Source organism: Sinocyclocheilus anshuiensis, unplaced genomic scaffold, assembly GCF_001515605.1.
Source record: "Sinocyclocheilus anshuiensis isolate Anshui unplaced genomic scaffold, SAMN03320099.WGS_v1.1 scaffold338, whole genome shotgun sequence".
Classification (NCBI taxonomy): Eukaryota; Metazoa; Chordata; class Actinopteri; order Cypriniformes; family Cyprinidae; genus Sinocyclocheilus; species Sinocyclocheilus anshuiensis.
The window spans coordinates 889,464-916,604 of record NW_015542339.1 but is presented as its reverse complement, the minus strand read 5'-3'; the positions used below and the strand labels follow the sequence as shown (position 1 = coordinate 916,604).

Here is a 27,141-nt window from a genome sequence, read left to right as displayed (position 1 = left end):
AAGACAGAAAGAAAGAAAGAAAGATTTTTTTATAGTTAATATGTAATATTCAATGATCCAAGTTTCAAAAAGTAATACAAACTTAGAAAAAGTGGAGTTGAACACTGAAATTTATCAGAATTTTTTTTTAAAAATCAAAAATTAAGTAAAAGTATGGGTCGCCTGTGTTTGAACTCTCAATATGAAATGATGCCAAATTCTCCAGAGCTGACGAAGAGCCGCTGCCTTCCGGAAACATTATAACGTGGCGCTGGAAGCTGTGCTGGAAAGGATTCCAGCAGGTGCTGTGACTTGTATGTTGGCCTCTGTGCTAAATGGCTTTCATGATGGATAGCATCAACATGCCCCAATTATGAGATTTATTTTTGTTGTCAGTGAGAAATCTCCTTCTGTCATCTAAGAATTCCTTTAATGGTGAGTCATGCAATGTGCAGCTTTAATGGAGGATGAAAACTGCAGCAGGAAGAGAAATATAATCCAGGAAGACATTTGGCTTGCATTAATCACAGATCCTAATTGCATTCATTTTGATTATACAAGTTATTCTGTAATTAACTCTATGTATTTTAGTGGACCACAATCCTGGATATTTTTTCTGTTTTAATGGCAGTGTAGAAACATGTTTTTCACATAAATGGGCTTCATGTTTCACACGGTTTGCAATGCAAACGCTTGTCATAAAGTTAATATGGCCTCTTCATAACACACAAACTTTGCTGTCTCTGAGTATATTGTTTATAAGCATAGTTATAATAAAGGTTATGAACAAACGTTCTTCCAGAAACGCTAAAGAAGGCTTGTTCAAAGTTATCTGATCTTTAATAATGTTTCAAAATGTTAGCAAAAAATATTACTAATTTACATCGCTCATGGAAAAAAAAATTTTTTCTAAAACGTTTAAGTTGGATGTTAACTTGGTGTAAGTTAACACGTAAAAAAATGTTTATAACTTAATGGTAACATTAGCAAAACATTCTTCTCAGAGCTTATTTTTGTTAGCTGGGATATAAGGCAATGTGAAATTAATATAACAAGAATACTAAAATAATTGTCAACATTTTTGAAGCATTTGTTTATTTTATAATTCATAGAGAATTCATGCATGTTGCAAAATGGCACTTAGTTTATTAAATCTAATTTATAATTGGAAATTAAAGCCAAGACAAAGGCTGGGTTAAGTTACAAACAAACAAACAAATAAATTAAATTAAATAATTAATATATAATTAGAGTTTATATCATGCAATTCTATAAGAAATTTATTTTTTTCTTAGAATTGCGTGATATAAACTTACAGTTGTGAGTTATAAAGTCAGTATTGCATGATATAAATTCTCAGAATTATATAAAATGATATGATATAAAAAACTCAGAATTGGGAGATTTAAACTAGATTCTGAGAAAAAGTCAGAATTGCGAGTTTATATCTTGCAATTTTGACTTCATCACTCGCAGTTGTGACTTTATATCATGCAGCTCTGAGAAAAATTCAGAATTGCGAGTTTATATCTTGCAATTTTGACTTCATCACTCGCAGTTGTGACTTTATATCATGCAGCTCTGAGAAAAATTCAGAATTGCGAGTTTATATCTTGCAATTTTGACTTTATAACTCGCAGTTGCGACTTTATATCATGCAGCTCTGAGAAAAATTCAGAATTGCGAGTTTATATCTTGCAATTTTGACTTCATAACTCGCAGTTGCGACTTTATATCATGCAGCTCTGAGAAAAAAGTCAGAATTGCGAGTTTATATCTTGCAATTTTGACTTCATAACTCGCAGTTGTGACTTTATATCATGCAGCTCTGAGAAAAAATCAGAATTGCGAGTTTATATCTTGCAATTTTGACTTTATAACTCGCAGTTGCCACTTTATATCATGCAGCTCTGAGAAAAATTCAGAATTGCGAGTTTGTATTACGCAATTCTAAGAAAAAATTCGTAATCGTAATTTTACTTAAAAAAAAAAGTCGTAATTACCTTTTTTTTATTTTTTATTCAGTGGCAGAAACCGGCTTCTATAAAAACCAAATGTTGCTGGAGATAAATGTAAAAATATGCAAACTTTGTAACATACTATTACTTAATGCCATGTTTAAGAAGAAGAACAGAAAGTAACATCCAGATGCATCATTTAACCTTCACCTTGACATGACCCAGCCAGAGAGACCATGAAGCCAAGAATGCCGTCTCTAGACCTTGAGCTATTTCCTGTGCAACATCTCGACTCCCTTTCATCGATATCAAGGCAGAGAGTGCGGCTAAGAAAACACCTGTCAAAGTTTATTACCGCAATCCTCCCCTCACCACAACATGCCTGACACCTCCATGAGCTGGACGTTCTGCTAGTCAAACCGCTTGTCGGCTTGTAATCATGCACACTTATGCTGAATATGTGGGGCCCTCGTCCCACTGGAATTGTGGGTGGCAGGAGTGCAGCTGTCAAAGAGCGTGTTGAGGGTTAATTGGCCTTAATTAGGAGAGTTGGTTTTGCCTGTTTAAGCACCAGCGAGGGGGGTTTGTGGAGATGTGGATGTGTCTGAATGTGTTTATATGAGAAATGCATCATGTTTAATTGTGTGCGAATGCCGTTGTAGGGGAACGCAGATATTTGTAATCTGGAATGAGAGCATGCCGAAACCACTTCAGCGTATGATTGACATATTTATTTTCCAAATCTATCAAAGATCAGAACCACCTGGCAATGACCTTGATCTAACAAGCTTCAAACTGCAACACAATCCTTTCAAAATAGGTCTATGCAGTAGAACACATTCTTAAAAATAAAGGATCTTTATTGCCATCGATGGTTCAATGAAGAACCTTTAACATCCATTACACAAAAGGTTCTTTATAGTGGAAAAAAAAGGGTCTTGAGGTTATTGAAAATGTTCTTCACACTAACAAAAATGGTTCTTTTAAGAATTGTTCACCAGGAAGTTCTAAAATAACCTTTTTCCACTATAAAGAACCTTGAAAGGTTAGATGAAGGTTAAAGGTTATTCATGGAACCATGGATGTCAATAAATAAGCTTTATTTTTTAAGAGTGTATAAAGAATCTTTTGTGGAATGGAAAAGTTATGTGGATTTTTAAGTTTCTTTATGGAACCATCAGTGCCAGCAAAGAAGCTTTATTTTTATGAGTGTGGTTCCATTAAAGACTTTTAACACCCGTGGAACCTTTTCATTGCAAAAGGTTCTTTATAGTGGAAAACGGTTCTTAGATTATTAAAACGTTCTTCACACTAAGGGAAAAATGGTTATTTCAAGAACTATTCACTGAAAGGTTCTTTGGAGAACCTAAAATGGTTCTTCTACGCTTTTAAAAATAAAGGTCCTTTATTAGCATTGATGGTTCCTTGAAGAACCTTTAAAATCCATGGAATCTTTCCATTGCACAAAAAGTTCATTATAGCGGAAAAATATTCTTTAAATTATTAAAATGTTTTTCACACTAAGAAAAAGCTGTTCACTGAAAGGTTCTTTGGGGAACCCAAAATGATTAATATAGTAACACTGCGAAAAAACCCTTTTGGAACCTTTATTTTTAAGAGTGTAGCTTATGTTTAATTGACATATTGAATATTCTATTTCAGGTCTTGTGTTACCATAACATTTGGGTGTTCAGAACATGTTTGAAAATGTCACATTTTAGTAAAACCTAACTGTTGTTTTCTGGCAGAACTGAGGTCGAGGAACAGCTCTGCTGTGTTCTGGGATGGTGGAGAGGGGGGAGCGTACCAGGCCTTACTGCTGGATGAGGACCGCGGATGGCTGCTGGTCGGAGGCCGAGACCACATCTACATGCTAAACTCTGACAGCTTCACCCAACCGGCACGCAAGGTCAGCGCGCACAACTACCACCATCTGACAGCGCATGATGTCATTTACCGATCGCGAGGATAAGGGTCACTAAAGTGAAAACAGGCCATGACTACAATGTTTTACTGTTCACATGAATCTGTAGATCTGTAATGCTGTTTTCATGGCCTCTCTGAAGTTACAGGATTACAGTCTTAAAGCTGCTCCGCCACACACAGTACATCTGTTGATTAGCACAGAAAAATTCAATTGAATCGTCCCTCGGTTTGTAAAAGTATATGAAAAAAACGTATGTACTGTAGTATACCTACAGTTGTAAGTTGTAACTATACAAAATTGTAAACTTACAAAATGTAAACTATATTATCACACAGCTCTACATGTAAAGTTTTATCTGCACAAATACATTATTCACGTAAAACAATATATTTATTCTATATAGCAAATCACAATTGCTTGATTGTTTATATCATCGCAAAATGGTCGCAAACTTTATCACAAAGTTCTAATGATATTAAGATATTATGAACACTGCCATTACGATTTTCTGTAATGTGTATTGTGAAAGGTGCTATTTAAATACTGACTTAAAATTGACTAGCAACATGGCAAAACACAAAGTAGCTTCTAGCTACGTACTCACGTTTGACTTGAACCGCAATGTGTGTTGAAAACTATAGCCTTGCTGCTGGCTACCCTTACCAAAAAGAAGTTTATTCAAGTGTGCTATTAGTATACTTCTTTAGTGGGCCAATTTAGTCCCAAGGAGTATTGAAATAGTGCACTTACAAGTATACTAATAGTACACTGATATTTGTATACTTACTACATAAAGTATACTTCAAAATATACTTGAACTTTACTTAAGTATACTTACTAAAATAAACTTGAAGTATACTACTTTTTGGTAAGGGTATAGTGAATTAGCATTAGCTTGGTGTCTTATTTCACAGTTTTCAAGTCAACTGTCACTACTGCAAAGCAAGTTTGAGGATATTCTTACTGAGCTAATTAGCTAAAGATTGTTCGTTGTCATCATCTTTGTCTTAGTCTTTGTCTTCTTCGTTTTTTATTGGCAGTTCAGATTTTTAAATAGAGCTAGCTTAAGCTACTCAACTTGACTGTTTATAGCTAGCTTCTTGTATAATAGCACACAGTTTAATAATAACACAGATATTTGAACGTGCCTTTATCGCCCCCTTGAATATGGAGGTTAGTATGTAAAATCAGTTTGCAATGTGAGCTTGCAATGTGTTTGCCAGGCATTCGTGTCTGCATTTGCATATTTCTAGCCTTAATTCTCCACTACACACCATTACAGCTAAATAAACATTACAGTTGGTTCAATATTAATTGATTCTGTCTTTTATAATAGTGAAATACCAAAAGACGCCTGCAAGAAATGATGAGGTCGAACGTAAGGTCATGGCACAGCCATACATACGTGATCTTCATAAGAACTAAAGCACGCCAGGTTCTCAATCTCCCAATTATATGATTATGTACAGTGTGCTGATTGCCAGCTAATGATTAGGTCAATACCTGGACGTTATTTTCACATGGAAATGATTACAATTTGAGAGGCATGCAGATTGTTGAGTAATGATGGTAATACGGCAAGGAGGGTCTGTGCTAATCAACTCAGCTCAGGTTTTTACAAGAACATTAACAGAATCTACAAGTTTTAAAAAGTAATAAGTCAAAAAGGGGTGTACGAAAAATTTTAATAATTACATTTTTTAAAGTAATAACAATTTTCAGATATTAAATCATTATTAGCTAAATCTAATGTTATTTTTAAATATATTTTTAAAAATAATTTATTTAATAAATGTGTGTGTGTGTGTATGTGTATATATATATATATATATATATACAGTATATGCTTTGAACGTTTGAAACAACCCAAACTTACAATGATAATGTGTTTTTTTGCTATGCATTATTTTCCGTTCCTTGGGAAAACTGTCTCTTTTATTTTTAGATTCACTGGCCAGCTGGACAGGAACACATTGAACGCTGCAAATATGCTGGAAAGAATCTATCGGTAAGTAACTTTAAAAGGGCACAAAGAAAAAGTAAAGCTTTCGAGGACCCATGGATGTCTTTTTAATGAAGTGCTTTCACAGACTAAGATAAGAATAAAAGATGAAAAATCATATTTATGTCACTATGGGGGGGGATATTTCAAGCTGGAAATTATTAAGGGAGGGTCAGTCTAAAATTTTAACATCAGTCCACCATAATAGCCGGCAAAAATCAGTAGGTGCATTACTGTGTTATTTAAAATGCTTCATATCCACCTATCCTCACCATAACTCTTTAAAGTCATGCTTTTAATCATGCTTTTAATCAAATACCACATGTATCTCTCAGATGGACTGTGCCAATTACGTGAGACTCCTACAGCCCTTTAATAAAACTCACGTCTATGTATGTGGAACCGGTGCGTTCCACCCACAATGCACCTACATTGACCTGGGACACAATCTTGAGGTGAGCAGACTTTCTCTTTTTTGGCCAACAGCGTGAAAGGCAGTAAACACTTTTAAGGGTCATTTAAGCTTGTTATCTTGTGCAAATGAGGAGTTACGGGGAGAATTGGACCCTACAGAAACCGCTGACAGTTATTGACCATAGAGCTGAACTAATAATGAGGGTAATGGTGCAAAGAGAGTGACAGTCTTGTCTTGGTATGCCAGAAACCCACTTTCCGGCTCCTCAGCCAAATTGGAGAATCCGGGAGAGGAAAATGTCCCTTCAGTCCACAGGAGCCCTTTATCGCCCGACTGACAGGTGAGTCTCCTGAACACAATGTCTTCAAAAACAACCCATGATCCCTTTGTAGACAAAAATACTGAGAAAACATGCACAAAAATTGTTAGACGTACTCCCATATGAGTCATTAATAATTGGATCCGTATAAATCCTGGCCAGATGTTAGCTTGTGTGGGGAAATTTGGAAGTTCTCCCAGTAAACAGGTTTGTCACCCATATTTGTCTTCGTTGGACACTTACTATGCAGTAATTTGACTTAAAGGAGTTTTTAGAAATTGCTTAGTTGCTGTTACAGTGTGGTCAGGAAATGAAACACAGCTGCAAAATTTATATTATATTTAGCTTTTTTTTTTTTTTGAAGGCATGTATAGCCCAGAAGACCTTAATGCATAAACCATATGCTACCTAATTAAAGGCTATTACTGCAACCGGATACCTTTTTGACCATTTAATGATGTCTTTGGAATAATCGAAATTTCCTTTTCACACAAGCTGCTGTAAAACAGAGTATTTTGACAAAGGATCTAGAGTCAGAGGGTAGAATCATTAAAAATGAGCCATGTATCATGAAAAATCATTTGTCATTTTAAGTCGTTCTAAATGTGATTTTCATTAAATGGCTATTAATGCTCACTTTAGATGGGGACCTGTATGCTGGGACGTCAGTAGACTTCATGGGAACAAACGCTGCCATTTTTCGCACATCTGTGCATAGCAGCAATCAACACTATATCCGCACTGAAGCTTACCAGGACCAGTGGCTAAATGGTGAGAAGTGAAATGAAAAATTCAGTTTTTATTGTGTGTGCCAAGACAACATGGCCTTAGTTCCCAAGGTAGGCTAGTATGGGTGCAAGAAAATATTTGTATTGCTAAAAAGTTTCATTGATAAATAAACTTTCACATTGCTGATACGTTAAAACACCAAATTATTGTTGATATCACAATTCTAAACACAGTTTTGCCCAATTTAATTAGGAAGCAAGAAGGTCTAACATATGGCAATTAACATTTTAAAATCATATGTAACACAACCAAAGCTGTAAATGTAAATGTTTAAATGTAAATTAAACATTTGGAGTATATTTCTTTAATTAGCTTACAAGCTATCAGTTATCTGACTACCAAAGCAGACTGCTAACAAATTAGACTGTTAGTTTAGTATATTTCTAATTATTAGCTTGTTAGCTTAGCATAAAGTTGTCATTTAGCCTCTTAGCTTAGCATACAATCAACATATTAGTTTGTTTGATTAGCATACAGCTACCCAAATCGATGCTAGCTTAGATAATTTGTTATTAACTAAAGGAAATCACTATAATAAAAGGATTAATTTTTAAACATAATTTACAAACAGCTACGTTTTGGGGTCCAATAGGAGAGTTTTGTTTTTTTTTGATCCAGTCACCTGTGATGTTTATATCATGTGACTGATTACTCTGTATTCGAACTCCTTGCAGCAGACAGGGAAAAAAAAGTCATGAAGTCAAAACTGTGTCATGTTTTAAAGACGTGCAGTGATTTTTCCTAAAATACAAGGCAAAATACTGGTTAAGAAAATGTTGGCAGTGGATAAGAAGGTGGTTCATGGACTGAAACCTTTGGAAACCACTGTTTTGGGGTGACTGGTGCTGCCTAATTAACTTTTGTGACATCCTCCAGCCTCACTCTGATGCCAATTTCTTTTCACAGAGCCGGAGTTTGTGGGATCATATTCCATCCCTGACACACACAGCTTGGACGATGACAAAGTCTACTTCTTCTTCAAAGAGACCGCCGTAGAGTCCAACCAGCTCGACAAGCGTATCTACAGTCGAGTGGCTCGTGTCTGCAAGGTGAGCGCCAAGTCCAGTGCCGTAATGAGCCAATAAAAATGTGAAATGGATCCAAAAGACCTTTGTCTGGTATGAAGTATCAATGAGTCTATTGTAGACACTAATGAATGAATGTGTAAGCTTCAGTATCACCTGTTGCACAGTAGTAAAGTAGTCGTGTATCTAATAATGGATGAATGAGGGGTTTGTTTGAGAGTAATTAAACACTAATCTAGCAACAAATCTAGCAAATGAGGTTTTCTGTTCAGGCTTTTCATGTCAGAGCATTCTTGAAATGTTTTATATATTTATTTTGTGCTGTATTTATTGGTAATGTATAAAAATGTAATGTACTACTATTATATTTTTGCTAGTGAGATACTGTGATGTCATATTATCTCTTAAGGCTGGAAAACACTATTCGAATTTTGCACAGGTTTTTGCCCCAATTTGTAGTGCGGAGGAGTTGACGCTAGTTGCCGAAAGTCAGATCTAATCTGCATATTTTGGGTAGTCAGGAGTTTGCCAATTTCAAAAACAATTGCATAGTAATGGGCACAGACTCCAAAAGTTTAGTTTCAAACTATGATTCCATCCAGTTGGAAGATATCAGAAATGTTTTATCAAAAGATATTTTTAGCCAGTTTTAGAACACAAATTTTTGTAATTTGTCATACCTCTTCTAGCAATGAGGCGCTATGTTTCTGCGTGAGTTTGTTGTGTTTGGAACAACTTAAAGGTCTGGCAGTGTGTTTTTCACACAAAGTGAGCAAGTGTAGGATGCCTAGTGTTTTAAAATTGGTTCAGATTTGAAAAGTCCTATAGTGTAGTCTTACATGTTCTTGGTTTTCATTAGAATGACATAGGTGGAAAACGAAGCTTGATTAATCGCTGGAGCACCTTCCTGAAGGCCAGGCTGGTGTGCTCTGTACCAGGACCTGGAGGCATGGACACACACTTTGACGAGCTGGGTATGTTCACACACTCTAATTACACGTTAACGTGAATTCAAAATCTCATTCCTCAAGACTACAATCCTCGTCCGTTCTTCTCATTTTTATTTTTTATTTTTAGAGGACATATTTCTCTTGGAGACCAAAGATCCACAGAATCCAGTCATCTACGGTGTCTTCTCCACTTCCAGGTAGATTCATTACCTGAAAAGTCTGATTCATGAGTCATTCTTTGGGTCACCAGCCCATAATCTTCTTAACTTGTTAGAGCCACATTCCAGTCAATGTTATATTTGTTTACCTCAATTCCTGAATTATCATTGGCTCCATCCAAATCAACCAATCTGTCACACACATTCCCATTTAACTAACTCTTCAGTTTCTCAGACCTCCTTTATTCGTTCCAACAACCTAAATCTGATTATCTCAGTTTGTCTTGTGAACTGACATCAGTATCAAAACGCCCCTAAAATTAACAATCTGGTCACAGGATGCTCTCCTCCCCACTCCCGATCCATTTAGAACAATCCGTCTCGGTGTCCCACCCAAGGAATGGATAGCTCGAGGCCAAACGGGAGGGTGAAAGGTCACCAAGCTTGAGGAACTCTGTTATTCTAACCTGGCATCAGGCTAATACATGTTTCCTTTTCAAAAGCTCTGTCTTCAAAGGTTCAGCCGTTTGCGTCTATACCATGACCTCCATCCGAGCCGCCTTCAACGGGCCTTTTGCGCATAAGGAGAGCCCTGATTATCGCTGGATGGAATACAAGGGGAAGATCCCTTATCCACGGCCGGGGACGGTAAGTTCTCAACAGGAAGGAATTATGTTTGGTATAGAAGAGAAGATGATTTGTCATGTGGAAGGATGCCTCTTTCTGTTGGCAACTTGAAGGACTTCAAACTGTAATCTTGGTGTTGTGAGCATAAGTGCAAGCAAGATTTGAGATCTACGATTGATACTGGATTGCAGATATGTTGGGGCAGCTTGGAAACCATGTGGCCAGCCACTCCATGCACTAGCTGCACTGCCTCAAGGGGGTTGTAAAAATGTCGGCAGGCACTCTGGGGGTCACGCGTCAGTGCGGTTAGTGAAGTGGCTGGAGTGTAGACTTTTAGTGGTGAGGTCACCAAAAGGAAGTCAATTATCAGGGCTCTGAGGTCTGCTCCATTAGTTGCCGAAGTCATAACCACGAAGCTGACCTCAACTGTGAGTTGACAGCTAAACCCTTTCAAACTATGGGGTTTGGTGACTAGAATAGGGGTGTCCAGACCTGTTCCTGGAGGTCCAGTGTCCTGCAAAGATTAGCACCTACAATAAATAAATACACCTGAATCAGCTCATAAAGGTCTTCACGATTTCGAGAAACATCCAGGCAAGTGTGTGAAGGCTGGTTGGAGCTAAACTCTGCAGGATGTTTGCCCTCCAGGAACAGGTTTGGACACCTCTGGACTAGAAAGTGCAATTAATATATTTTAGACTTGTTTCACACATAGTAAAATAGATCTACTTGAGTTTATTTCATTCAGACATGCTCTTTCCTTTGCGCATATCGTTTGAAGGTCACCATGTTTATTGGTTTTACAAGGAAAAAGCTGGTAAAAACAACAGGCTTTTGCACAAGCAAGGTGAGAAAGCTTGAAAGTTTATCATACTAGATCATGCTATATGTATAACATGTCCTGTTTTGAGGGGTTTCGCTAAACCAACTTGTTCATGACAACAGAAGATTCCTTCAAAACTGCTTGTCTCAATATGAATAAATAAGAATTATTATGCTTGCCCCAATATGATCTCGAACAGTGGCCAAAATCCACATCTGCGTAAATGTTTTTGACTATTTTTACCTTAGTCTGGGACTGTTACTCCAAATTCAGAATATAAGCTTAACTAAAGTTCCTATATCTCTTCAGTGTCCGAGTGAAACCTATGACCCTTTGCACAAGTCCACCCGAGATTTCCCAGATGATGTTGTGAGCTTCATGAGGACCCATCAGCTGATGTGGGAACCAGTGATGCCCATCCATAGGCGTCCCGTCTTCACTCGGATCAACACCCCCTACAGGCTGAAGAAGCTCGTGGTTGATAGGGTTGATGCCGAGGACGGCCAGTATGATGTCTTACATCTTGGCACAGGTATGTTGGAATGCAGTCAACAAAAGATCAACGTGTTCAGTGAACGGGATTTTTTGTACTACTAAAAAAGTTTGACAACTAGCCGTTGGTGTTCTCTATTATAAAAGCATTAGACCTAAAATTGCACTGCAAATATGGAAATCACTGCTAGATCCAGTAAATGCTATCAAAGACGACCTCTGTTCCCACGCTGGTCAGTGGTCCTGTTGCCAGGGATTATCCTGACATTCTGAGGAGCCAATGTTTCTTTTCCTGTCTAACATTTGTCCTCCTGGACTGGTGGGTGTATGCGTGAACTCTGCCACATTTAAGTGAATCATTTAGGGCAAATAGATACACTGTTCAGGACAAATATGCTTAACCTGTGTGTACAGAGAGCCGACTCGCAATCTTACTGTGTATAGAACTAGAACAGTGTAACAGCTGTCAGCCCTCAGGGTGCTGCATAAATCCACATGCCAAAAGCCAGTGCTCACTCACCATGGTAATGAAGTAAGGGTGCATTATGGGATACATTTAAAGATGTTACAATTGATGGTTCAGGTTGAAGTTTGATGTGAATATCTATCTATCTATCTATCGTTCGTTCGTTCGTTCTTTCTATCGTTCTATCGATCATTATATAATTTTATCCATTGTTCTATCGTACTATATATCGTTCTAACATTGTCTATCTATCTATCTATCTATCTATTGTTCGTTCGTTTCTATCTATCTATCTATCTATCTATTGTTCGTTCGTTTCTATCTATCTATCTATCTATCTTGTCTGTATAGTGAAATCACACATGGCAAATCTTCTGTATCTCCAGATGATGGGAGAGTATTAAAGGTGGTCTCTGTACCTAAAGAGAACTGGGAAACTGAAGAAATCATTCTAGAAGAGCTTAATGTCTTCAAGGTAATACAAAATCTGTTTTTTTTTTCTCACTTGTTTATCCTGCCATCTGTTGGACTCATGACCTCTGACCCTGGGCTCTTATTGGTTGTTGTTTTCATGTCAAGCACTTCCCAAACAAAAATAACTCCTAAAGAAGAAAACCAGATTTCCCATGGCTGTCTACTCAAGTGAACAAACCCAGGGACAGGAGAGGCAGCGTTACACCAAGAATATTGTGTTTAGTGAACAAAAAGATCTCATTTATCCAAAACTTTAGACAGTGAGGAATGTCTCGGTTTTGCTCTGGGGATGAAGGGAATGAAAGCAAACAGAAGTCAACAGGGTTAATATGAGATGCCTGTAGAATGTTCTGTAGTAGAATGATGGATTCACAATAGCATTTACCTTAGAGTTTTCATTTTACACCACTGCATCCCTCAAATCTCCAGTCAAAAATTAGTTTGTACATTATGAATAAATATTTCAAGTGATTTTATCCACATCAAAAATGTAATTATGTGTATTACAGAGCAGTAAGTATCAATCAAACCTTTGTGGAGACATATGATAGCAGACATTGCCTGCCATTTGGAGAAAGTCGTTTTAAGAGTTAAGGCTCATTTGCTGCTATATATGAAGGAGAAATGAACCAACAGAGCAGAAAGCTTTAAAACTTTCACAAGGGCCTGTTATGATGAGCTGCTCCTATTCAGCGTCCACAATGCATGTCTTCCTCCTCTTTGTTCAGAAGATGATTCATTTTATGTTGACATATTTTTTTTTTTCTCTCTCTTTTTCTATTTTGTAGACTCAAACCACAATACTAAGCATGGAGCTCTCCACCAAGAGGGTAAGTGGGCTTGTTTTGTGGGTGGCCACTTACTTTAACAACGATAGGAGCTTCATGTTTTTTCTTTTAAACCCACCATAATGTATTGCCTCTTAGACATCCATTGTAAGTGTGTCAAGGGTTTATCATTCTAATTACCATTTTTAAGTAATTTGTTAAAGGTTAGTTTGTTTTATATCACATTTAGACATACATCCTCATGTTTTATTTTATTTTTAATTTTTTCTCTAGCAAGTGCTATTTGTAAGTAGTGACGAAGGGGTCGTCCAGCTGCCTGTGCAGAGGTGTGAGCTATATGGTAAAGCGTGTGTAGACTGCTGTCTAGCTCGTGACCCATACTGCGCTTGGGACGGGTCCTCCTGTACCAACTACTTCCCCAGCAACAAAAGGTACTTCCATTTTTATTACATTTAATATATTCTCATTGGTCAGAAAATCATATAGGCCTAATCATTTTTGCATTTTAGCAATTATTTAAATGAATGTTTCTGTAAAAAGAAACATTAAATAAATGATAACAAATGGCAGCACTTTAAGGTGTCCTTGTTACACGTTACTTGCTATACTTATAGTAATAACTATATTATACTATAGTAATAACAATAGATTATGCATAATTAAATGCAAATAACTCTAAACCAAATCCTAGTCTTAACCATATAGCAAGTTCATGTATTTACTTAATATTACTCAGTACTTAAATGTGTAATTATACTGTAACAAGGACACCATAAATAACAATGGTATGGTTTATTAAACGTTAAGAATATTTTGGTTACACTTTATTTTAAGGTGTTCTTGTTACAGTGTAATTATACATTTATGTACAGAGTAAAGGTCTCTGCACACTGGGTCCGAAATTTTCGTATGCGTTTTTTCGTATTCGAAATCCTAAAAATTCATCACGCACAGAAACCTTGCACACTGTGTCCGATGCGTATTAATTAATCCGTTGCGCAAAAAAATTCGCAAAACAGCACTAAATGGAGTCTTCAAGCAGTGAGGATGATTTTGTTGTCCTCTCGCTTCTTAAAAAAAGAAAAAGAAAGGAAATATTGGGTCCATCCAATCCTGAGATATAGAGAGGTAGGAGAGTTCCCCGTCCTTATTAAGGAGCAGTGGGTTTATCACGGGCGATTCAAAGTTTACTTCAGGATGTCAGTGGCTCAGTTTGATGCTTTTGCTAGCGATACTAGAGCCACATTAAAAAGAAGACCACCAATTTCTGTGAACTCAGTGTGCAAGGATCTATATACAGTGCTTTGTGCAGCGAGATGAAGTGGATGAATTTGACAATCGTCATTCTGGATTTTGGCGTTCGCTTATACGGTGGCTCTGAACTTTCAAAACACCTCTCAAAATGCTTGCTACGGATGCGAAAAATCGAACCCGATCTGAATTTTTTTTTTAATGACGGACGAATATTTCGGAGGCAGTGTGTAAACATGATTGACATAACGTGAGGTCGTATTTATTTTTTAATGTGCGAAAATTTCGGACGAAATATTCGGACTTAGTGTGCAATGACCTTAATATGAATTAACTACATGTTATAGGGTTATATACTATAGGGTTAGGGTTAGGATTAGGGTTTGGCTTAGGGTTACTTGCATGTAATTATGCATAATTTATTGTTATTAGAATCATGAGTATATGTAACGTGTAACAAGGACATCTTAAAATAAAGTGTTACCAATATTTTACAAATTTGTAAATACAGATTATTGGAGTGTTTTACAAGAAAATATTTTTTCAGCCTTTGTACTTCAGAATGTCATGTTTAATTTCAATGCGTTACTTGTTGTTCCTTTGCAATTATTTGTGAAATGTACTAGCAATTTCTGAGAGAAAATTGTTTCTGTACCATTTTTAGTGTAGAAGTGATTACAGTTAGGGCTGCACGATAAATCGAAATGGTGACGTTATGAAGTGAGTTTGGAGTAAAAATATGTTATTAAATGTGGTATTTTCACATGCTTTCAGATGGAGCAGCATTTACTTCACGGAGCCGTAGTTCACCGAGAAGCTATGCAAACAGCTGTCATTATTGCGAACGATTTCTTCGATTTCAGAATCGCGCAATAAAATCGTCTGTGATTTTTTGGCGTAACTTGTCAGTGAACTACGGCTATGTGTAGTAAATTCTGCTCCATCTGAAAGCACGTGATGATGATTTCCTGCTGATTACAGAACCGGATTTACTAACAAAATGCGCATAACAATCGCATTCGATTAATCGTGCAGCCCTAATCTTAAATATATACATTTTTTATTGTGTTTTATTAACAAACAGAGAAATTGTAGGCTTGGTTACAGTTAATTTGGATTAATTTTATTTGGAGTATTAGTTGAAAATGGCTTGAATTATAATACCGAAAACCACCAGCAAACCTGTCAAATAATAAATCTAAGGGTCAGTGATGTCCACTTGTGGTCCGCAGGCGTGCCCGGAGGCAGGATGTGAGGTATGGAGACCCCTGGAGCCAGTGTCAGGACATGAGAGACGGTAATAAATCACTTTCTGTTCACCTCACCACTTTCCACCTTCAGGTTGTATGTGATATTGGCCAGTCCTGGAAAAAGAAAATGCACACTACTCTCTCTAGTGTACAAAATGGATACTTACACATGCTAAGATGTGTGCACCAGTTCAATATGAAATCCAAACTGATCTTGTTTACACTCTTAATACAAGTTTTTGGCCTTGCTGTTAAAGAAGTAAACAAACACATTCCAAATAAATACAAAATAAACTTTGTCCAATCGTCTCTACAGGTTCAGAGAATGCTGAGCTGAAGACGGTTTACGCCGTGGAGACGAACTCAACCTTCTTGGAATGTGTCCCGCGTTCACCACAAGCCACGATCAAATGGATAATTCAGCCAAACCACAGCCAAACCAGCAAAGAGGTCTGTCAAACACATCCTGTTTAAGAGATTTAATCGTGAAAAAACATAAAATATGTAAAGAACTAACTATACACTTAAATCATTCACTTCTATTCTAACTCAAACCCCTTTCTATCTCTCAGTTGGTTCCAGGTGAAGAAAACCTCATCCACATGCAACGCGGGCTCCTCCTCCAGCACTTAGCATCCGCTAATGCTGGCCTGTACCTCTGCGTAGCCTATGAACACTCGTTCTCCCGCACGGTAGCGCGCTACGAACTCCACGTCATCCCCCAGAACCACATGCCGAAAGCGCAGAACACCCATCCCGGAAACTACGCGGCCTTGCCGCGGAGCTACAAGGTACTCCATCTAATGGGAGTTAGCGGGCTAACGGCCGACGAGTACTGTGAACAACTTTGGTACCGTGAAAAACGGCGACAGCAGAAACTTCACACGCTAAAGTGGAAGCAAGTGTCTGAAAATCGTAAAGCGAGGGTTAGGCGACAAAATCCTCCAAACGGGCCTCTAGACGGAGGTGAAACGGCAGACTTTTGATGAAGAGAAGGACTGTGTGACTTCATCTGGACAATTAGTATCCTGTTTATAGCTTAAAGGCTACATTCCGACTAGCTACAACAAGCGAATGCTAATGTTAGCACAACAACAAAGGCTACAGACTATAAGAACTGTATTATTCTTCTATTAAGTCCACACTTAAGTTTTATTTTGTAGCCTGTGCTAGTGTTAGCATGTAGCTTTAACACAGTGTAACCAAACAGACTGTAGCTGTGCAACTGTTATGAATTTGCACAGTGTGGCATCCACATTTCACATACATTTAATTGTATTATATTGTTTGTCAACCTTGAAATACAAGCACCTATGCTAAATGCTAGGTATGCTTGGAAAGCTAATATTGAAAATGAACAAGCTAACGCACTGTTTTGAGTGAAATGCAGTGCAAAGATGAACGGGCTTCTTTTGCTTTCACTAGGCATGTAGATTAAATAGTCCCTAGAGCATTGTATTACTATTATATTTGGACAGAGTCAAGTGTACAAATGTAACGTTTGTTCTGACAACATCAGGTGCCTCCATGTTCAGAGGAAGTTTGCCCAGGTTGTTCCCTTCATATGTTTCCTTCCCCTTCAAGAACAATCTCTTCTACTCTTTCCTGAGAACATCCTTGAGTAAATATTGTTTGTTTTATGACTCCTTTGCAAATCTCTCCACTCTGCGCCCTTGTGTGTACAGTATGTGTAAGATGTGTTCGTGTGTGAAAGCATCTGGGGATGGTAAGTAGAAAATGGCCTCTAAAGATCAAAGAGCCTTTAAATATTCTCCGCTGCCCATGAAAATGACTTCCAGAATCATTATGCTTTTGTTCTTCACCATAACTAAATGAAAAGTTGTCTTTGGCTCATTGTGGAATCTGTTCATGGTTGGTTGGTTAAAGTGGTGAGTTAGATAAAAAAAAACTAAATGTACATTGTTTTAATGTATGTTGATTAGGCTATATAATGAAGCTCACATGTTGGGTTACTCATTTATGTCTCTCTCTAGCTTTTCTGGAGCACAGACATATAGGCCTATACTATACTTTTAATGTGGTAGTGGTTGCTATGTATTTAAAATCCTAATACCTGATTTTAGACTTTTATATACTACTGTTCAAAAATTATTATTATTTTTTTTTTAAGAAATTAATCCTTTTATTCAGCAAGGACTCATTAAGTTTACTAAAACTATTAGTAAAGGTGTTCTAATGTTACAAAAGATTTCCATTTCAATTAAACGCTGTTCTGTTCATAAGACAATCCTAAAAAATAAAAAAATATATTAAGCAGCACAGTCATTTTCAACATTTATAATCTAAAATGTTTCTTGAACAGCAAATCATCATATTAGAGTGATTTCTCATCATCATGGACTGATCAAACTGGAATAATGCTGGAAATTCATAATTTAATACAAATTTTCATAATATTACTGTTTTTACTGTATTTTTGAGAAGACAAATGCAGCCTTCGTGAGCAATGGAGACTTCATTCAACACATTAAAAATCTTACACAGTTTTGAAAAGTCCACCTCAGCGTACTGAAAAAGCAATGAGGAAAACATTATTAGCATTCAGCTAACACAGTAATAGATACTAGCATTCAGGTAATAAAACACACTAATAAAACAGTATTAGCATTCAATTAAACACACACACACACACAAAAACATTATTAGGATATTGCAGTTGTCTTTGTACAGACATAGATGGTTCAAAACAATGTATGAGTCTCATGTCATTTGCCGGAGGTTCATTTGATTCCTGAGGTTGAACTGGTGTTTGCTGTAGATCAGTGGCAGGAAGTTCTTGTGATCGTCCTCTGGATATTTTATGTCCAACAACAAAATGGGTAAAACACCTGTGAAAAGAAATAATACATATTAAGACAGTACATTGGGTCCTATTTTACAGACATTTCTTAGTGTATAGCCTAGGTAGTATATTATATACTATGACATTCTTATGAAGCAATAACTGAAGTATCACTCACCAGCAATGCATAGTCTGGTGTCGTTGTTGAACTGTGCAATTTTTGGTTATGTTCATACTGTAATGATCTCCTAATTCATCAATAGTGACATTATTTATGAACAGATGATGTGTCACGAATCCGGTCTATGAACTTCCGTTTGTTCACCACAAGAGGTCATTATCCACCACATGGACTCTCACACTACACAGACTGTCACACTCACCCTGGACTTCAGTTCCCACAATCCATTTCACTCTGATTACACACACAGCTGCAGCCAATCACGCACCCTACATAAGCCATGGACTTCCTCTCTCTCGCTGCCCAGTATTGTTTAGCATTTATCACTCTTCCAGCTAGAGATCTGCGCGGGACTGTTTTTTTTTTAGTCCCGCTCCCGCAAGGTTCTATTCTGCACCCACCCGCTCCTGCTATATATTCACTCTTTGTTCACCCGCTGTCCGCTTAGAATCATTTTCTTCCCGACCCGACCGTTCCCGCTAAATTTAGATCTCGTTTCCAGAATCTCACATTTAAATTTCCGCTACTGAAAGAAAGAGAGATAGATTAACTAGACTAACAAATAAAAGTGTAGTCTGCACAAATTTAGGTTGTACAGAAATAGCCTAGCTATTTTTATTCTCTTGTCAAAATACTAAATTCATTTAACATTTTGCTGTACACAGTAGGAAAATTGTCGCAGAGAAAAATAAATAAATAAATAGGCTACGACATCTGTCATTTAAAATGATAGGCTAAGCAAAATATAAACAAAACCGAGTTGAACGTCCTTTAAGGACAGCGCATCCACACTTTGCTCCATCCTTATTCTGCTCTGTCACTCATCGACAACCTGCCTGTTCTGTCTGAGGGCCGTATATTTACCACAGGTACAGCCTGCTCTGAGCATCATTATGCACATGCTGCGCACAGACCCCGCAAAGAAAACGTGTGACGTTAAATCATGCGTGCAGCGCGTGCATAACAGTCCTGAGCGCAAGCTGTACCCTACCGGCGGTCAATAAGAATAAACGCAGATATGCTGTTCTAAAAGGACGTCGGGAACGGGATATTGTTAGACCGCCCACTCCCGTTCAAATTACACCAGAGTTACCGACCGCTACCGCATTTTATTTGGGAATTTAATCCCGCGGCGCAAAAAATCCGGTTGGGTCCCGCTGTTCCCGCGGGAGAGCCGCGGGAATGCAGATCTCTACTTCCAGCGATAGCTACTTTACGGAGCCATTCCAAGTTTTCTGAGTCTAGCCTTAGTCTTGTTCATAGTCTGTTTTCCCGTGTTTGTACTCTAGCCTGTTTTCTAGTTTTGCCTGTTCTCTGCCTGCCCTGAACGATTTCGCCTGTCTTGGATTTCCCCTCTCGTCTCGCCCTGTTCGGATACTGTTTACCTCTCGCCTGGACTATCGCTTGTGTTTCGGATTACCCCTTTGGATTACCCTGTTTGGACATTGTTTGCCGGAGATCGACCATGCCCGTTTACTGGACTACTCTTGTGTCTTGTCCACGTAATACCTGTTTGCCATCGTTTGACCCACGCCTGTTATATGACCACGTTTTGGAAATAAAGCCTTGCATATGGATCCGCACGTCTCACGTCTCGTTCGCCCCGTTACAGAATACTCGGTCAAACAAGGATCCAGCGGCTTCACCAAGAAACATTGGCCAGGTATGAACGTTGCAAATCTGCTGCTAGCGCTCAAGCAGGGCACACGATCACTCGAGGTAGAGACCTGCACTCCCGCGGGACCCAACGCAACAGAGTGCGGCGCGGGACAACTCTTGAGTCTAAAACATATAAATTGTTATTTATCTGTTGCACAAAAGCAAAAAGAACAACTAATATTAACATTAAAATGATTGACGTGCGAGCTAGGCATAGTTTCTATTTATAACACGTGTTTAAAGGGTTGCAATGTAGCCAATCACAGACTCAGCTGTTGATTTCTGGAAAGCAATGGCCAATCAGAGGTGATTGAGTTAGAACTACTCACTGCAGTGCTGAAATTGCGTGCTCTCGAATCCTCTCATTTTAACACACGAAGTGTAGACACTGTGAACGATTCATTGTGCATATATTTATTGTGTTATAACAGAGCTTTATGATATCGGATTAACTAAGATGTCAGCTTTTAGTGATAATAAAGGAAGCGCTGCTCGCATTCTGCCATGCCAAACCATGCACGCAGCAGCCCATGCTTGCTTTTCTGTTAAAAATAACAGTGGTTTGTTAATGTTGATGCTTAGCCTAAATAACAAATATTTTATCGGGAGTGTTTATGCTGGGATGTTGTGGAGTTTAGGAGATGTTACAGAACCATTTCATGTAAATTTCTTCGATGTACTAAAAAAAATCTATATAGATTACTTTTATGCGGGCTTTTGCGGGCGGGAGCTGGACAAAACATGAATGTTGCGGGCGGGAGCGGGACCAGATAAGATATAGGCCTATTTCTGCGGGAGCGGGCGGGCGCGGGACAGAATCTTGCGCAGGTCTCTAACTCGAGGAACAGGTCTCATAGTAGAATATTTGGCTTTGGCAAATGGCTCAGAATTGCCTGACTGTATGTTAATAGACTTTTTCTGTGATGGTCTTAACCATGCTTTAAAGTCAAGAGTGGTTCAAAAGGGTCCTCGTTCGTCACTGAGTAGTTTTTTGGATTATGTTTTGTGGGAACTGAAGTCCAGGGTGAGTGTGACAGTCTGTGTAGTGTGAGAGTGTGAGAGAAAAGAAGCCAGCTGAAAAGATTCAGCTTCGTGAAAGATGGCGGCGCACGCTGACGTCAGGGCAGGAGCTGTAGGTGTAAACGCTGCCAATTTAAACTAAAAACTGATCACTTTGATTTCAAAACTAGAGTCAATCAATGCCAAAATACTGCCGATAGGACACAGAAAATTATTGTTATTGGCTATACTGCTATCCTTTTGTTTCTATCATTACGTTGCTGTTGGGAAACAAACATACATCAACGGTGGACAGACACGCAAGTTGTTGTTACTACCTCTGACTTATGCAGCCAATTCACTTCTTTTTCCGTGATATTAAACGATGGAAAAGTGACTTTTCCAACAAAGCACTTGCGATCTATCGAGAGAAGAAAACCATCTCAATTGTTCCGGAGAACGATCAGTTATTTAGCCATTACTCTTCTTCTGGCGAGCGACGTTCATCAAAATCCAGGACCTGGACCTAAAGACGATGCACGGCCTTTTGGAGTTAACAGACTACAAGGTACTTTTAAACTGTGTGCACACAACGAGACAAAGGATTTTCATCTGTTTAAAATGGCAAATCATGAGAAACTTTTATGGGACTCGCGTTCAAAGCCCAAAGGATTACTTATGGGACATTTAAACATCAGAAGCGTTGCCTCAAAAACTGAACAACTGGAACAGTTACTTACAAATTCGAACTTCGATTTGCTTTGCTTGTCAGAAACGTGGCTGACAGAAACATCACCAAACACTGCATATCTGGTCCCGGGATATAAAGTCTTCAGAAAGGATCGAAAATTTGGAAAAGGTGGTGGACTGCTTATGTACGTGAAGGACTGCATTAAATGTAAGGAAATTGAATTCAGTACTTTAGTGGATATAGAATATATTGCTGTAACAATTGTTTTATCTCCATGTATGACATTTACTGTAGTGGGCATATATAGACCTCCTTCATCAAGTAGTATTTTCTATGATCATCTCAGAAATCTCTTGAAGAGGTTTGATCGAAATAAAGAGTTAATTTTGGTTGGAGACTTTAATATAAATTGGAATGAGAAGTCAAATAGGAAAAAGCTTCAGGGGATAGTAAGTCATTTTGACCTCATACAGTTAATCCAGGGCCCTACTAGAATCACCTCATCATCTGAAACTCAAATTGATTTAATATTTAGCAACAAACCAGAAAGAATAACTAAGTCAATACATTTATTAACAGGGTTATCAGATCATAATCTTATATTAGTGGTAAGAAAATTAACAAAATATAGGTTTTTATATCAACAAGAAAAAGAAAATGTGCTAAATATTATACCAAAACGACTTAAAAACAAATTTGAAGAGGAATTAAAAAAACTAGATTGGAATGAGATTCTGTCTACAGATAATTAAGAAGCTGCCTCTGAATGTTTAATGGTAACAATTAATAAGATTAAGGGTGAATTTAGTAAAAATGTCACTTTTTCTAGAAAGAAGCAGAATTTGCCTTGGCTAAATTAACAATTATGGAAGTTAATGAGACAGAGGGACCAAGCTCTAAAAATAGCGCTTAAATCAGGGTTAGCTCATGATAGAAGGACATTTCAGCACTTGCGTAATACAGTTGTAAGGAATTGAGAAAAGCGAAAGCAAAATTTTTTATTGATTTTATAAATGATGCAAAGGGGAATAGCAGAGAAGTATGGGAGAATATTAATAGAGTACGAAAGAAAAATAATAAAAACAATAAAGGTATTGAATTACAGGTTCATGGAAGATTTAGGTATGATTATGGATTCTAACTTAAATTTTAAAAAACATATTAAAAAGGTCTCTAAAAGTACTAGAGCTAGCTTGATGATCTTTAGGATTAGGCACCAATTACCTGTGGCTGCTGCTAAACTCTTTATGCACTCAATGATTCTCCCTCATTTATCTTATTGTGCTACAAGTTGGTCTCATACAAGTATAACCACGTTAAAACCATTATATACTATTTATAAACAAACTGTGAAAATCTTAGCTAAAAAGCCAAGGAGTTATCATCACTGCAATATTATTAAAAATGATAAATTATTGACGTTTGACAATTTTTTATTATTTGCTGATGTGTGCTTGATGTACAAACTATTTCATGATCTTGCACCACCACCTCTTAAACAATGTGTGACTTTCTGTAAGGATAATATCAGGCAGACTAGGTCATCAGTTAGAGGTGATTGTTCAACTAAATTTAAGAAAACTGTTTTTGGACAATCAGCTTTTTCAGTTAGAGCAGCAGAAAGATGGAATTTAATACCTGTTAATATTAGAGAGTGTACAACATTTAGTATTTTTAAAACTACGCTTAAAGTATGGCTTAAGGAAAATCAAATATGTGATCATTGACTTGGTTTTGTAATTTAATGGAGTATGATGTGATATTGTATATTGTATGTGTTGTGTGTACTGTATTGTGTGTGACTTAATATTGTAATTTTATAACAACATCCTGCCCAGGGACTGCAGATACAAATTAGCTTTATAGCTAACTCTGGCACAACACTGTTGTTGTGCGTTGTCCCTGTACAAATAAATTGAATAAAGAAAAGAAAAAAAGTCCATGTGGTGGACCTCCGCATCCGGTCTATGAACTTCCGTTTGTTCACCACAAGAGGTCATTATCCACTAATGACCTCTAGTGGTGAACAAACGGAAGTTCATAGACCGGATTCGTGACATGATGCTTAGGCTGCACTGAATATTTCTGTTTGAATCTATTGAAGTAAAATGTTGCTGGTGGGTTTGAGAAGGAGCTTAATATCAGAACTGGAGGATCTGGTGGATTCAGTAACAGCCATGTCACCTCTTTTACATCACAGTTTATGTCACTTTTTTTTTTTTTCAAATCTGTTAAAGTCTCAGCAATTTGACACCATCTGAGCAGATCTGTCGGGAAAACAAAATCAGATAATACAGATTTAAAACATTTGTGCTAACACATCATAAATCCTCATGATAACTGTCATAAGAAATGTACAATGGACAGTAAACGTACTGAAAAGAAGGAACATCATCTTCATGATATTAAAACACTTCAGCATGATTCAGTCTTGTTTGTTTCACAGGACTTCAGAGAATAAACTTTACCTCACAGCTTTCCAATTAACAGGGTGATTTTAACCACATCCAAGAGGAAGTTAAAGACATCATAATAGCCTACATACACACATGCTACATACATTACATGCATACCGACAATAACAAAAATAGAAATAGATCTAGTGGATTTTTAATGATTTTTTCCTAGATTTTCACCTCTGAATAACAACAAGTTCAAATTTTAACATTCATAAAAATCAAAACGCACACGTTCTCTGTGAAATAATAATAAAAAGAAACAATTACGTTTCAGACTTAATTGCTGACTAAACTGCACATCTACAGTCAATTATTTCGAGTTTTCGAGTAGTTAACTCCGTTTTACTTAATTGTTTGTGACAAAACATGATATATATGATGTGATGATGAACACCCGAGATGAAGAAGTTTGGGTAAAGGAGCGAAATGAAGCTTTTCGTTCATCTGAATCAAATGAATCAATTGCTTCGCAAAATGATTCACTGTTTCTAATCGCTCAAAACTCCACATGCTGCCGGCATCTGCTGATCAAAAGGGTGTAAATCCACTGAAAACTCAATCCAAACATGTATAATGAATGACACATTTACAAACCAACGCTGCAATCGTTTTCATTAATATATTAAATGTAATCAAACAGCCTAATAATAATAATTAAATACAACTAAATAATTAGCTACTAATAGCCTATCAATTTGTAATAATAATTATAAATAATTACACAGTAGGCCATTAAAAGTTTTCTAAATATGTGTTCTTATATTACTGTGTGTAGTGCTTGTATTTAGCCTACCATTATTCAATCAACGTAATGTTTGATCGAGCCAGGATTAAGAGATATCGAATGTGAAACTTAACCGCGCGCTGACACAGCAGTAAACACATAAGCGATGCTGGTCTCTCGGAGCACCTTGTCGGAGAACCTTGCGTTAAACGTAACATCACTATAAATAAATACATCGGAATTAATAAGGTGTGGTGACAACGCTGTACAAGTCGTTTATACAGTTTCTGGAGCGCATGATGGAAATTAGGTATGTATTTCTTAATATCCCAGCGTTATATCACAATCATTTCTGAAAACAAACGTCAAAAGCGACTTGCTAGCGGGATCCTCCCTGCTGAAAAAAAAAACCTCAATAGAACCATCACAGAAAATTCTATTGGTTTCCACTACAAATACCATTACAAACATTACAAACCATCAACTTTTAACCATTAAAAAATTGTTTTTACGTAGTGTGTTTTGGGCAGTGGTGTAGGCCTAGTCTAGTTTTTTGTAGTGAGTATACTGTGATTTTTCCACCCAGCTCAATAAACGCATGAACAGCAGTTTCAGCATCTTTGAAATTTAAAGATGTTTTTTCAAATTTAAAAATTGACATGTTGATGTCACACAAGCAGTCTTTCAGAATGCTCTCAGACGCAAACTGTATGCATTAGTGAGTGTGGTGGTGCTTATGGGGTGTCGCTCTGGGACGGGTGTCTGGATTACTGTAACTCCTTGTTTTTTGGCCTACCCAACGAAGTCCTTAATCGCTTGCAGCTTATCCAAAAATCATCTGCTCGTGTTTTTACATTTACCAAAAAAATCTGCCCACATCGTATGTCCGCTATCGTATTCAGTTTAAGATTCTTGTTTTAGTTTTCAAGGCCCGTCATGGTTTAGCACCTTCTTACCTTTCTGAATTAATTCTCTCCTATGTCCCTGCCCATACGTTGAGATCGAGCTCTGAAAATATGCTTGCAGTATCCAAATTCTGGCTATCTGCATTTCCGCTGTCAAGCTCTGGAATAAACTACCACAATATCTCTGTTATCTCTTCACTCCAGACCTTTAAAACTGCTCTCAAAACTCACCTATTTACAATGTTTCTTAATTAATTGCTTGCCTTAATTTTCTGTTCTATGCTTTTGTAACTTATCTTGTATATTGCATATTATTTCACCTCTGTCTGCTGTTTGGCTGTTTATATGTTGTATACTATCTGTTATTTACCTTATGTAAAGTGTCCTTGGGTGTTTGAAAGGTGCTATATACACTGTAAAAAAAAACATAAAATGTACGGTAAAAAACCGGCAGCTGTGGTTGCTGGAATTTTACTGTAACAAATACAGTAGCAACATTTTACGTTTTACGGTTTTAACTTAAATTTACAGTTAAATACTGTAATTTCATTAACTGATATAATGTTAATATACCAACCTATTAAAGTACTGAAATCTGTTTTGTAATACACTGATAACCACCAAATGCAGGTGGTGATGAGAAAGTCACATGATGAACCAAAACCCATCACAAGCAGCTTTTAAATAATAACATACATAATAATAATAATAATAATATAACAAATAATAACAAAATATAGAAGGTGCGCACAGTGTCATTCACACAAGCACTAAACACCATCATGGTAACACACATGAAACTGAAATAATGCAATAAACATTCATTTAACAACATTAGGTGTAACACACAACCCTAATATACAAAACTGATAAGAAAAAAATAAGAAGAAACAGTTATTTCAACAAAAAAACATCAAATTTGAAATTTGAAATGTAACGCAGAGAATTCTGGGAATGTCAATTTACGGTTATTCACTGTAAATTATACGGTATTTTTCACTTCCAAAAACGGTATACTACCGTAAAA

At 37.2% G+C, this 27,141-nt stretch overlaps 2 protein-coding genes across 3 annotated transcripts in view; both read left to right on the top strand.

Annotated features, from left to right (window-relative positions):
* LOC107691183 (semaphorin-3D-like) overlaps window positions 1–17,552 on the top strand; it is an 89,001-nt gene extending 71,449 nt beyond the window's left edge. For both annotated transcript variants that reach the window (XM_016489680.1, XM_016489681.1), the window contains 16 exons: window positions 3,686–3,846; window positions 5,810–5,872; window positions 6,202–6,321; window positions 6,528–6,621; window positions 7,243–7,371; window positions 8,296–8,438; window positions 9,274–9,388; window positions 9,492–9,561; window positions 10,026–10,170; window positions 11,282–11,504; window positions 12,317–12,405; window positions 13,193–13,234; window positions 13,466–13,623; window positions 15,676–15,740; window positions 16,010–16,143; window positions 16,266–17,552. In XM_016489680.1, the coding sequence (XP_016345166.1) occupies window positions 3,686–3,846; window positions 5,810–5,872; window positions 6,202–6,321; window positions 6,528–6,621; window positions 7,243–7,371; window positions 8,296–8,438; window positions 9,274–9,388; window positions 9,492–9,561; window positions 10,026–10,170; window positions 11,282–11,504; window positions 12,317–12,405; window positions 13,193–13,234; window positions 13,466–13,623; window positions 15,676–15,740; window positions 16,010–16,143; window positions 16,266–16,679 (2,165 nt within the window). In that variant the 3' untranslated portion in view covers window positions 16,680–17,552. The remainder of the gene's footprint in view (window positions 1–3,685; window positions 3,847–5,809; window positions 5,873–6,201; window positions 6,322–6,527; window positions 6,622–7,242; window positions 7,372–8,295; window positions 8,439–9,273; window positions 9,389–9,491; window positions 9,562–10,025; window positions 10,171–11,281; window positions 11,505–12,316; window positions 12,406–13,192; window positions 13,235–13,465; window positions 13,624–15,675; window positions 15,741–16,009; window positions 16,144–16,265) is intronic.
* A 7,823-nt stretch (window positions 17,553–25,375) lies between these two features.
* Window positions 25,376–27,141, top strand: part of LOC107691199 (CD276 antigen homolog) — an 8,922-nt gene continuing 7,156 nt past the window's right edge. The window contains exon 1 of the mRNA XM_016489696.1: window positions 25,376–25,519. Coding sequence (XP_016345182.1) covers window positions 25,506–25,519 — 14 coding nt within the window. The 5' untranslated portion in view covers window positions 25,376–25,505. The remainder of the gene's footprint in view (window positions 25,520–27,141) is intronic.